Source organism: Protopterus annectens, chromosome 2.part0 (assembly GCF_019279795.1).
Source record: "Protopterus annectens isolate FY-2018-M chromosome 2.part0, PAN1.0, whole genome shotgun sequence".
NCBI classification, from domain to species: domain Eukaryota; kingdom Metazoa; phylum Chordata; order Ceratodontiformes; family Protopteridae; genus Protopterus; species Protopterus annectens.
The window spans coordinates 1,334,140,410-1,334,153,041 of record NC_056728.1 but is presented as its reverse complement, the minus strand read 5'-3'; the positions used below and the strand labels follow the sequence as shown (position 1 = coordinate 1,334,153,041).

Sequence of the window (12,632 nt, the reverse complement as noted above, 5' to 3'; positions counted from 1 at the left end):
ACCCGTGCTTGTTGAATATAACCCACCACATTTTCTCATAAAAATAGTTCAAGGAGAGAGAGAGAGAACAAAATTTTCAGTGAAGGTAAGAAGCAATTATTTATCTGTTAATCGTTTCAGTTTGATAAATGTTTTCCCAGCCAAAGTACCCTTGCTGTCGTTACGCCATTGGTTTAACGGCTGTATACCTTTATTAAGCTGTATTTGTATTGACGTATCAGGGCTGTGTATAATTAGAACACAGATGCTTTTAAAGGAGGATAGTGTGCTCTGTTTATTTATGTGTTTGAAGGGAGCGCGCTGCTTTTTGTCTTTCTAAAGAAAGCTGAGTGGTAATAGTACGTTTTGTATTGTTAGTCTTATTAGTCCCGTATTCGCATGTCCATTCCTAATCTCCACTGTTTCGGTAAGAGCTGTGGGAACTTATTTGGCTTTTTCTGATTATTGATTTTTTTTCCTTCTAGGAAATATTAGTCAGTATGTAGTACTCCATTTGGTGGCTATATTAGCGGGACTGGCCTGCACGGAGAAAACGGGAGATTGCCCGCTCCACCCCTAACCAAAGCAACATGCAAGACCGATGGAAATTTGATGTAGTGATTGCAGTTGTTGTTTGCTGATCGTTTCTGAACAGGCCCGAAATCTGTTGGGAAGTCCTAAGTAGTGTGATTCAGAGCAAGTAATAAAGGGAGGCCTAGTTTTATAAACGTGAAGCTCGGTGAACAAATTGGAAAAGAACCGTACCGTTCGTTGGGTGATTGAGAAGCGTGACTTGCCCAAAACAAGGGTGTTAAGTAGACTGATTTTGTTTAGGGATGTTCCTTTTGCGTTCCCCTCCTCTCCCCTCCCAATTTTAACAGTGGATTACACTAAATGTCTACAAGTAGTATTGTCAGAAAATGTTAATTTTGACAACTAGTAAAAAGTGCTGAGCATATTGCTCAAGCTTTGGTTGCCGTATGACAAGGCACCTTTAATGAGTAACAAAGTTTGTCCATCTGTGTCCCTAAGTCTCTCATCACACTTTCAGTGTTTGTGGTAATTCATGGGTACATGTATAGTTTCCCAAAGGGGATAACTATACATTTCTTGGCATTAAGCTTGAGCCCATGGCTCTGGCACCAAGCATCTGTTTCTGTAAGGCCCTTTTTTTTTTTTTAGAATATCTACATCATTTTGGGATTCAGTAATAGCTCCCAGTATGCAGTCATCTGCAAACCCTGTTAGCCAGAGTCCCTTAGTGTTGGCCTGTACTTCAGAGAAGTAGATGCCAAACAAGAGCGGTCCCAGGACTGAACCCTAAGGTACTCCACGTATCTAGAACTGGATTTGGAGTCTGCTACTTTTACAGTCTGGATTGTGTCAGTAAGCCAGTTGGCAACCCATAGAGTGACGTAGGGATTTATGCCCAGCTTAGTAAGTTTATCTATGATTCCGTAGTGGGGGATGGTGTCTAAGGCCTTGGCAAGCTCCAGATAGGCTGTTTGGACTGCCTTACCCTCGTCCACAGCTCTGGAGACTGATTCAAAGAAGTCAATCAGGTTCAGGAGACAAGATTGGCCTTTCACGAACCCAAGCTGGGTTGGGTCCAGGGTTTGAAGTTTACCAATGTCTGTTTATAAGTTCCATGATATTGTGGTCCATTCCCTTGCAGATCCGGCTCGTCGGACTGATGGGACGGTAGTTCCCGGGGTCCAAGGTGGATTCCCCCCTTATAGAATGGGATAACTAGCTGTGTGCCACTCAGTGGGCACGGAGCCTGAGCTGAGGCTATGATTAAACATGACACTTAGGTGAGGTGCCAGTTCATTTTGTAGTTCATGTAGTGCACAGCCCAGGATGTCATCTGGTCCCATGGATGTTGTATTCTTAGCTTTGGAGACCGGTTTCTACCTGTATGGCCGTGATTACCAGAATTTGGCAATCTTTTGGTATTGAGATGGGCCCTTTAGGGGGTGAGAGGGGAGTGAAGTTGGCACAAAATCGATCTGCCAGGATATTGGCAATATCCTTGGGATCAGTATATTTAATGCCATTCTGTTGTAGCTCAGAGCAAATCTGAGCACTGCCATTTAGATTCTTGACATAACTATAGAATGCCTTGTGGTTATCTTTGGCAATTTTATTTTTGTAACTAGCTTTGGAGGATTTTATGAAGGATCTCCGCTTCTTACTGAGGCTGCTAAGGGAGTTTTTTTTGCATCCTGGGATTTTCCTCTTGTGCAACAGTTTCTTCCTTCTGTTGTATAGTTTGTTTATGGCAGGGGACCACCAAATTGGCTTCCTTTTTTTGGAGGAGAGCATCTTGGTTCTATTTGGGATGGCACGATTCATGCACAAGTGGATGTGCTTGTACAGTACCTTAGCGTAGGATTCAGCAGTCGAACTTTCATCTCCCGTCTGCATGGGTGTCATGAAGTTTGTCACTTCTGACTTGAGTAGCATGAAGTTCGCTTTGGAGAAGTTTTTTCAGAAGTTTCCTTACTGGGGGTGGGATGTGGATGTCCAGGGTGATTTGCTTATGGTCAGACCTGACCAATTAGGGAGTGACCACTGGTGTGGAGCATCGATCTCCCATGTTGGTAATGACCAGGTCTGGGATATTGGAGCCTTTGGTGGGACAATGGATTAGTTGATCCAGGGCATTGAAATTTATTAATTCCAAGTACCGTTGGGAAAAGGTGTTGGTACCCAAGTAGTTTTTCCAGTTAATGGCAGGGTAGTTGAAATCACCCAGTATTAGGGTGTTTAGTTGTATCTTAATATTTTTCAGTATGTTTAGAAAGGTGTAGTGAGAATGTTGGGGCATGGTGGGGGATATGTAGGAAGCTGTAATTTGGATTGCAGTCTTGCCTAGTGTTAGTTGCACCTGGAGAATTTCAGATGCATTGTGTTGGGAAACTAGCCTGGATGTGATTATCCTTGGCGAATATGGACACTCCTCCACCTTTAGTGTTTCAGTCTTGGTTTGGTGGCCGAAAAGTGTGGTAAGAGTTGTAGCCTGGTATTGGCAGGGCTGCTCTTTGGAGCCTTGAACCAGGTCTCAGTTACTGCACAGATACCGATGTTCTCCATTTTTAGGAGTGCCTCGAGAGTGCATTTTGAGGTTTAGACTTGTAGCATTACCTTCAAATTTTGCATGCGTGTACAAATGTCCCTGATTCTGTTGAAATATTTCCCTGATTATTTGAGAGTATTGTAAAACTGTGCCGCATTCAGCAGAAAAAAAAACAAACTCCGAGATCACAGTACTTTGGGGATAAATGTAAACTTAATTAGAATATACTTTTTTCCCGTGGGCTTTGTGTGTAACCCCCATGTATATTAATACACATGAACCAACTGTGAGACCGCACTACTTTTGCGAAAGTTGAATCCACGTGTTTAGTTTTACATTGTTGTTTCTCCTGCTTTATAGTCTGTAATTCACAAATCCCCCCCCCCCCCAACCTGGATTTTTGTAGCGGGGCAGGCCCTCTGCACTCCCATGTATATAAATATAAATATACCAACTCTGAGATTGCACTACTTTTTGAAGAAGGAGGTAAACTACATTAGAATATTCCTTTTTTCTTGGGCTTTTTGTGTATACACCCCGTGTATATTAACAATATATACAAACTCGGAGATTGCACTACTTTTGAGGATGAAAGTAAACTACATTAGACCATGAATATTCAGGATGTCACAAGCAAATCTGCATTCCTTGTCAGCTATTAGGCATGTCAATCACTGTGGCCACACCCACTCCTGCGTGAAACGACTGGGTGGGTACTGTTGAAAAACATTGCCAGAAATTGGGCACACCTCAAAAACTGTTGATGCCCTCTTTAAACATTTTCTGACGTTCAGTCTAAAACTGTTGTAGATACTGTTCTTTATTTTGAAATCCTCTCAGTAAGCAAACTATACACATGTTTTACAGGCATTAATTTAAATGGTTACAGACATCTGGCCTGATAAAGCCCCAATGTTTATAACTGATGCTCAGAAAATGAATAATAGAGTGCCTGGCTACACTCTTGATTTTTAACCATCTTGAGCTTCAGCAAGTTGGTAAAAATCCATATTTGCTCATCTGGCCCATTGTATTGGGGCATGCCAGGATCAGCAGTAGGAAGCATTGCCCCTGGTTTGACATGAGCCAACTTTATAATATCAGAACTCATAAAGAAATGAATGCTCATGTGAATTATATTGTCTAAAAAAACTGAGATAAAGTGCAATGCCCATTGGGGTGCACCCCTCCCAAAACATCTTCAAGATGCTTTAAAAACTAAGGGGGGGGGGTGGTGGCATGGCTGAAATATATTATGCATTTTTTTTCTGATTAACTAATATGATAAAGTATAATTTACCATGGAAATTAATTAAAAAATTCTTATGAGAGTAGTCCACATTTTAGAGCTGGAAGGTTGAGAGTTAATGCCCCTAACATCTGGATTTGCGTATAGGTTGAACAGTTATAATGCTATAATAAGCGTACCTCTCGACCTCTTAGCCCAAGTCTGGACATATGTCCAAAAATAGGAACAGATTTTAAATATTGCTCTTATAAAATTACAGTTGCTAGAATAAAGATTTTTTTTTAGCATACAGTCTGAAACTCAAATGTATGTCATTTAGTGACTTCAGCCGTCAGTGATTGCCAGCAAAGCAAAAACTTTCAAAGTAAAAATCTGGACATTCTGTGAAAAAAAACTGGACAGTTGAGATAGGTGGTAGTAAGGGAAAGCAGTGATTGTTTCTATAAAGACATACCATTGTTTGCACAGATGTTGACTGTCAGCTTGCTTGATATTCTGATGGGGCTGTTAGTTATGCTAGCATTTGTTTGTCTTATTCTGTGAAGTCTAAAAAGTTTAAGGTTTAAGTAAAATTATCAAGTCTAATATCGACATTACTGTTCTAGAAAGTGAGACTGTACACATCTAGCAAGTAGTTTGCTGCCCCCTGCTATAGACAATTTTAAGTTCCACTCCTTAGTGCTCCTATGGCGTGAGGGGTGTAGGGTGTGGCACCCCCACTGCACATTAAAAATCTGTCATCTCATGAAGAATAACTTAAAATGATAAAATTTATATTTACTAATTATAGTTGGTGTTTGCCTGTGGCACATTGTAGGGTGTAGGGCTTCTTTCTGCACATCCTGGTGTCTCCTAATATAAACATTAGCTGGGAAAGCTGCTGCTTGAAGAATTTTGTGCTTCCCAACCCAGGCGCTCTCCATTGGGTTATACAATAAGATATTCTTCATACTGATCTTTACTGCAGTAGTCTTGGCTGTATGGGTTATCCTGCTAAGGATATAAGAGCTGACCCGCTTCCAAAGCTTCAGGACACCTTCAATGCACCCAAACTGTCAATCAGCTGGAGCTAAGCTGATTAAGACAAGTTTGAGCACGCACAAAGTTCTTCAGAGCTTTACTGCTGCTGAAGACCTCTCCTCTGAGGCTTTTGAAGATCAGTGGTCTGCTTGTGCTTTCCTTTTCTTGGGCAGACATGTTAATTTTGGGGTGGGGTGGGGGAAGTTATTTTGTTGATTTTATTACTTTTATCTTAAGGGAAGTTTATTAAATCTAGGGGTGTTGGGTTTTAATGGACTATCTTGAGACTGTAATGTACTTTAAAAGGAGCACTCATTTTTTTTCTGAAAGTTTAAGTGGTATAAAGTAACTGAAAACACTTTTCCTTATGGGCTGGAAGTGTCCCAGGAAGAGGAGCATCAGTTACTGGTTCAAAGAGTCACCATTTTTGGCTTTAACATGGAACAGACTACCAGTCCCATGGTAAGTCCTCCTTACAGCCCCCAAAAGAAATCATTTGTCACCATGGGAGGCTACCAGTTTGCCTTGGCTGCAGGTGGGTGACTCTGCTCTGGCCATGTGTTATACCTCAGGCCACTCATCTTTTACCCCTGGAATTGTCTGATAGCATCTACAGCCACTCTGGACCTGGGGTTAGTCATGTCCTCTAAGGCTGTTGGGGTCCCTTTAGTAAGCAAGGACAAGCCACTCTTACTGGTCCTGAGAGGGGGGAAAACAGGAAAGTTTCCCTGTTGTCAGAATGCTGTCCAGTCTGGGGAAACTGCTGATCCCATTAGTAATATGGTAAGGGACGTTTTTCTGTATAAAAGAAACAAAATCAAACATTTATCAACACCTTCAGTTTCCTTTGGATAGGATTAGTTTACTAGGTCTGGCTCAGGATTTGATTTAGGCTCTTGATCCTTCTGGTAAGAGGAATTGAATCTGAATAGGAAGATGCACAGTCTGGGTAATTAGAGTATTTTTCCTCCAATTTCTAATTTGGACTCTGAGCTGTATTTCTGTGTGTTTGTGGGGGGGGGGGTGTTCTCTCTCTGAGACTGTTGCTAAGAGTGGGCTGCTGTTTTCAGTAGGAGAACAGTGAGGTTTTTCAGTATGTCAGAAAATACTACTGAGTTGTTACAGATTTTCCAAAACCTACACCCATTCCTCCTCTTCTATCTGCTTTAGAAGATGTGTGCATTACTGCCTGCAGTCAGCCAGCTGCCTCTAAAAAGGCAGACAAGACATATAAAAATTTCCTCAGTGTTTTACATTTTTTGCACTATTCCCAAACTGGACCCAGAAGCTATAGCTTGAGTTGGTCCCACTGCAGGTAATTACTTGATTCCAATTCTACCCTATCTGATAAGGATGTGGAAACTGATAGGTATGCGGAGTGGGGGTAAATTGTATGCAACTCTAATTTTCAGAATTTTGAATTGTAAGGTTCATATAAACTGTTATCAACAGTTTCACCTTGAAGAAAGATCTGCTTTAATAGCAATCTCTCCTGTTGCAGAGGTCAGTATTCATTGTTTACAGGGTGTATATGATTCTATTGATGCTACTTCCAGGGCTTTGGCCACTAGTATGTTTTGAGGAGGTTTGCATGTTTGTAATCTCAGAACCTCCCAGACTTTAAAAATTACACTTTCTATCCCCTTAGATAGAGATTGTGTTTGGCCCTTCTGCTGCAGAGGTGATCAGAAAGTATGGTGAAAGGGGTAAGCTGATCTGGGGAAGATTTTCAGCCCTCCTTTTTCCAAGGGATTTTCTATCCTCATCCAGTTTTGGCAAAATAAGTCTTTACCAAATACATTTTAAACATCCTTTAAGAAATGGCAAAGGGGTTCCAAAAAAGTCTCAAACCTCCCAAAACCAAGAACAGTCCAAGTCTGAATAACTGTTCAAAAAACCTTGTGAAAGCCTCCTGGCCTGGCCCCTTTTTCTTCCAAAAAGCTTGAATCTCAGTTTTTCTCTCCGGTAATAGTTTCAGATAAATGGGTTCTGAAAATCATTCAGTGTTGCATCTGTCAGTGTCATTCCTCATCCTCTAGATCAAACAAATCAAACTTTTCATTTTTGTTTGTTTAGTTTCCACTGGTCCTTCATCACATGGTGTCTTGAGGATAGAACTGGCCCCTTCTTAACAGTTGGAGAAGGTCTTTTATTCAAGGGTGTTCCTAGTGCTGAAGAGAATATTTGGAAACCAGTTCTAGATCTTTCCTAAAACTGTTTGATAGTGCCCAAATTCAAAATGATGATACTTCAGAACCTGATATCTCTTCCTCCATGTTTCCTGGGAACACCAGATTTAAAAGATGCTCATCACATCCATATTTATCCAGATTTCAGAAGTTTCTTTAGGTTTTCTATGGATCTCATCAGTTCTCTGCCATACCATTTGGACTATCCACTGTTCTCTGCCATACCATTGGACTATCCACTGTACCAAGTGAGTTCACAAAGTGTCTAGCTCCAACAGGGTATTCCCATGCTACCATATTTAGATGACTTGCTTATCTTTGCAATGCCTCTGAATATATCAGGAGTATATGTGGGTGAAAGAGCTCTTAACACAGGCTGGGATTCCAAGAAAACATTAAGAAGTCTTTCTTGACTTCTTTCACACTGGATTATGTTCTAGGATGTCAACTAGACACCATGGTTCAAAGAACCTTTCTTCCATATGAAAAATAGATCTTTTTATCTAGATCTATTTACTTAGACTTCAGTTACTGTGAGGGAATACCCCAACATTTTGAGTCTCATGGCATCTGACATTTTCATGATACCCTGGTAAGATCCCACATGAGAAATGTACAGTGGTAAATGAAATCTCTTTGGACCCAGCATCTTTTATCTGTTCAAATTCCATTACCACTGCTTTGTCAGAAGCAAAAACTTTTGATGGATACAAGATATCTGTGAGGCTGCCAGACCAGCTTGCTGGGATTTTGTAAATAATTCTGTGTCATTTGTGAATATTAATATGATTGGTATGCTTGTCTTACAAATGTAAGAAAATGTATGTTATGTGGATATTAAACTACTGGTACAGAAGTGTGTATTGAACTGTATGTTGTGTACTGAGCTTCAAGAATGCAACTACAGTTTACCCTACTGGAAAAGAACAGAGTTGACTTGCAAACACTAAGAAAATAAATGAATAGTTTTATGATTATGTTTGTCTCTGTTTCAAGGCAGCTAGGAGATCCAACGTCTACAAGTAGAAGTTCTCTACTGTATGGAAACAGATAATCAGAAATAATTACAGGTTTCAAATGTATTTAACAACTTCCAGTTTTAGGCAATATTCTGAGAGAAGTATTTTTGACACAGAGGTGCTAAAGTTTAAGTTTCTGTTAGCCTGGGAATTGAAGGCAGGTGACAAGAGTGATGTCATCCAGCTGACCAGCAGTGATGTTTTGATATTAATTTAAGAACTATCTCTGAGAAAGTCTGTGCATTTTGCTTTTGGTTTTGGACCTTTGCCTTGCTCTAAGTAAGTTAGTTATTCAGGGTATGGTAATCTTTCTTAGAGATAGATAGGAATATAGTAAGATTAGTTTAGATGTTTTCTGTATTTATGTGAGACTGCCCTGCAATGTTTTAAAATCTATCCTGTGATTCTGAACTCTGTCACTGCTGAGTTATTAATAGTGTCTTGTTCCTTTATTTATTACTAAATATATTTAAACCTTTTAATTGTGGCTGGTTATAGATATTTAAGCTCTTGGAGTACTTGCATATGTATTTGGTCACACTATATGGGTCACTCCAATAGCCTTGCTGTTGGTCACATTTACCATTTGGGTAATAGCAATATTACACAGTAGAATTGGTCTCTCTTTGTAAGGGCCTTATAGTAGCTGATAAGTATGGGTGGCTGGTGGCAGTGAAAACTACCTTATAGTCTGGGCAGAAGGGGGCATAGCTAGTAAACATGTGCTAGCCTTCCCCAGGTGTGTCTGTGTGTTTGTATATAAATCAAATCTCAGTGTCTGTGTAAGCTACATGGGCAGGGACACAAAGCACTGGTGGGACAGAGAGGGTGCTGGAGGTTTTGGCTTGACAACCCTGCTGAGGTCTTAACCCTATAGCTGTGCCAGTGAGGAGTCTTATTGGGGATTTGGAGAAAGAGGGAGAAACCAGTCTCAGACTGACTGTGATCCCTGCTTTTAAGGGAAACTGTACTTTACTCTTTGTGTACTTGTCATCCTCCCAGTGTGCATGTCCCTCACTGGTGCTAGTGGTGAGGATTGAGGCTCCTTGATTACTGGGCCAGTCCAGGGGCGTCACAATGTCCTTAAAGCCAGGTCTCCCCTTCTCCCTCCCAGTTCCAAAGCAGACACTGCAGATGCTTTAGACTTTGGGGAGCAGTTTCAGGATGGATAAAAGTGCAGTGGGTGTGGGAGGTTAACAAGGACAGATGCAAACACATAAACATCAAGATGCTTGTCCTGATCAAGGCACTCAACCGTCTGAACCATCTTTGGTCCCTGGTACCTCATCAAGCAGTCACAGACAATACCACAGTTGCATTAACGAGTAAGGGAGAAACCGGTCATACCCTGTTTGCAGACTAGCCATGTTGGCTTCGGATATAGCTTCACAGCAGTCTCATTCTAGAGGCATTCTACATTATGTCTGAGTAAAATTGTGTGGTAGACCCTCACAAGTGGAAACTAAATCAGGTGATCCAAGATTTGATCATCCTGTATGGGGATTTCCTCAAGTAGACATTTGACTCTTCTCTGAAATCAACTGGCAAGATTCTGTGCTAGGACTCCATGCAAGAAGGGCTGGCAGATGCCTTTTCCCTTTCCCTGAACAGGATTGCTCCTGTGTGCTTCCACATTTTCCACGAATAGCCAGAGTACTTGATTCAGAAGGAATCCCTTAAGTTCATTGTGGTGACTCCCTTTTGGCTCGGGTCACCACCATTCTCCTTTTGGAAATGGCCAAGGGAAATTACCACAAGCTTTCTCACAGACTAGATCTTACACAAGAATGGGGAGTGTTTTCCTTGACATTAATCAACTTTAGTGAATGGGCTTAGGGCTTACTGTACATCAGTACCCTGACTGGAGAATAATACCCTGCTGGAGAACGCTCAATGTACAAGTAATGAAACTCTAGTCTGCTGCTTCACTGCAACATGTCAGGCTGCTGTGTAGCTCAGACTGAGAAAACAGAACTGCTGCCAATTTACACTTGCTAAGCAGTGCTTTTGCTGGGTATTAATGTACAAGTAATGAAACTCGAGTCTGCTGCTTCACTGCAGCATGTCAGGCTGCTGTGGATCTCAGACTGAGAAAAACAGAACTGCCATTTTACACTTGCTAAGCAGTGCTTTTGCTGTTTAGCAAGTGTAAAATAAGTGAAAAAAGTGTGTTTGTGAAAGTGAGAGAGCGAGCAGTTAAGTTACTATTTTATGCTCACTAAGCAGTGCTTCTGCTGTTTAGTGAGTGCAAAATAAAAAGGCGTATGTGAGAGACTGTGTACGAAAGTAAGAGAGCGCTTATGTGTGAGTGACTGCATGCATGAAAGCAGCAGAGAGGGATACGGGGGGGATGAGAGAGAGAAAGCGATAAGGTGATCCCTGACAGCTTCTCATCTTTGTGTACCTCTCCACCATACCTCTCGGCACAAGAAATCTGCACAGAGCTACAAATGGGGAAACAAAGGGTTGAAAATAGGGACGGATTTTAAATATTCCTCTTATAAACTTGGAAAGTTGCTAGAATAACAGGGTTTTCATTGGCATGCACTTTTTTTTCTGAAGCAGAGGTGTACAATACGTCTCCACCTCTTAGTGCTAGAAATCTGGACAAAACCTGTCATAACTGGGGGACAAAAGACCAAAAATAGGGGGAGATTTTAAATATTGCTCTTATAAATTTAGAAAGCTGCTAGAATAACGGGGTTTGTTAACAGGCATTTTCTGAAAGATTTGAAGTCAAACTCAAATCATTTAGTGACTTCAATGCTTGGATCATCCCAGTGATTTGCCAGAAAACCACAATTTTTTGAGGAACAGACCAATCTCCAGTGACTGCCAAACCAAATGATTTTAGGAGTAAGGGACCTTTTTTTTTTTTTTTTTTTTTACATTTTAGCTTTTGGATGTAAAATGTTTCCTCCAGCACCATTAACATATACTACAGCAAGTTTGAAACATTATGTGGAAGAACTATTTTACATCCAAAATATACTAAAAAATGTATACTAATAAAAATAGTGCATGTATGGTGTATGTGTGTGTGTATATCAAACCCCTCATCCTCTTGCAGCAAGAAATCTGGACAAAGGTTCAAAAACAGGGACACTTTAAATATTGCTCTTACAAACTTAGAAAACTGATAGAATAACAGGTTTTGCATTAGCATGAATTTTCTGAAGCTTATGAAGTCTGAAACAAAGGTCTGTCATTATTTTCTAACTTCAGCCTTTAATGATTTGCCACTAGTCTGCCAGAAAATCTCAAGTTTATGAAAAATGGACCAAAAATATGAGCACAATTCTGGATATTTTGCAGAAGTCTGTACAGTTGAGAATGTGTGTGTCTGTGTAAAACGCAACAATTTTATAGAGAGCCCATTCTCTAAGTACAGTAATGCTTGATGGGGTGTATGTCAATGTGTAATTAATGCCCTTCTAGGGGTGTAGAGGCTGTGTGCATCGGGCCTCATAACACCATTGGGCGGGCCTTAAGTACATACACACACCCTGTCGGGCATTATTGCTTTCTTAACTGACTGCCTGGATGATGGGGTCGAATTTTTAGGCACCTGTTTACTGAGGACTTGCAGCAGGTAGTAATGGCAGCAAGAAAACCTGTCACTAGAAAATTGTGTATTAAATGGAAAAGGTTTTCTGGTTTGTGCCAACAACATAACAAACAATCCATTCAGGGCCAATTCTTCTCTGGTGCTACAGTATTTGTGAGTTACTATACTATGTCTTTTCTTATTCCGGTACTTTTCCACTTTCGGGGCAACACTTTAAATGTGATTGTTGAGCTCTGAATCCAGTGTCAAACCATGTATTTTTTTTCTCAAAATTTTTTTTATTCTTCAAATGCAGTTGAATAAATTCCATAGTATTTGTATATAACATCTTAAATAACTATGTACATTATTTACATCAGCGTGACACTATAACAGAGCTCAATATATACAATTATTTAACTGGATTGTTATATTTATAATCAGAGTGTATCTGTTCACTTATTGTAAAGTGTAAATCAATGATGAGACTTTTTTTCCTTGGATTGTAATGGCTTAGGATGAATTCTTAATTCTTTAATTTTAATTTCCA

General features: G+C 40.4%; 1 protein-coding gene across 1 annotated transcript in view; it reads left to right on the top strand.

Annotated features, from left to right (window-relative positions):
* The first annotated feature begins 266 nt into the window (after nucleotides 1–266).
* Nucleotides 267–12,632, top strand: part of LOC122793760 (eukaryotic translation initiation factor 1-like) — a 253,101-nt gene continuing 240,735 nt past the window's right edge. The window contains exon 1 of the mRNA XM_044061957.1: nucleotides 267–406. Within this exon, the coding sequence (XP_043917892.1) occupies nucleotides 379–406 (28 nt within the window). The 5' untranslated portion in view covers nucleotides 267–378. The remainder of the gene's footprint in view (nucleotides 407–12,632) is intronic.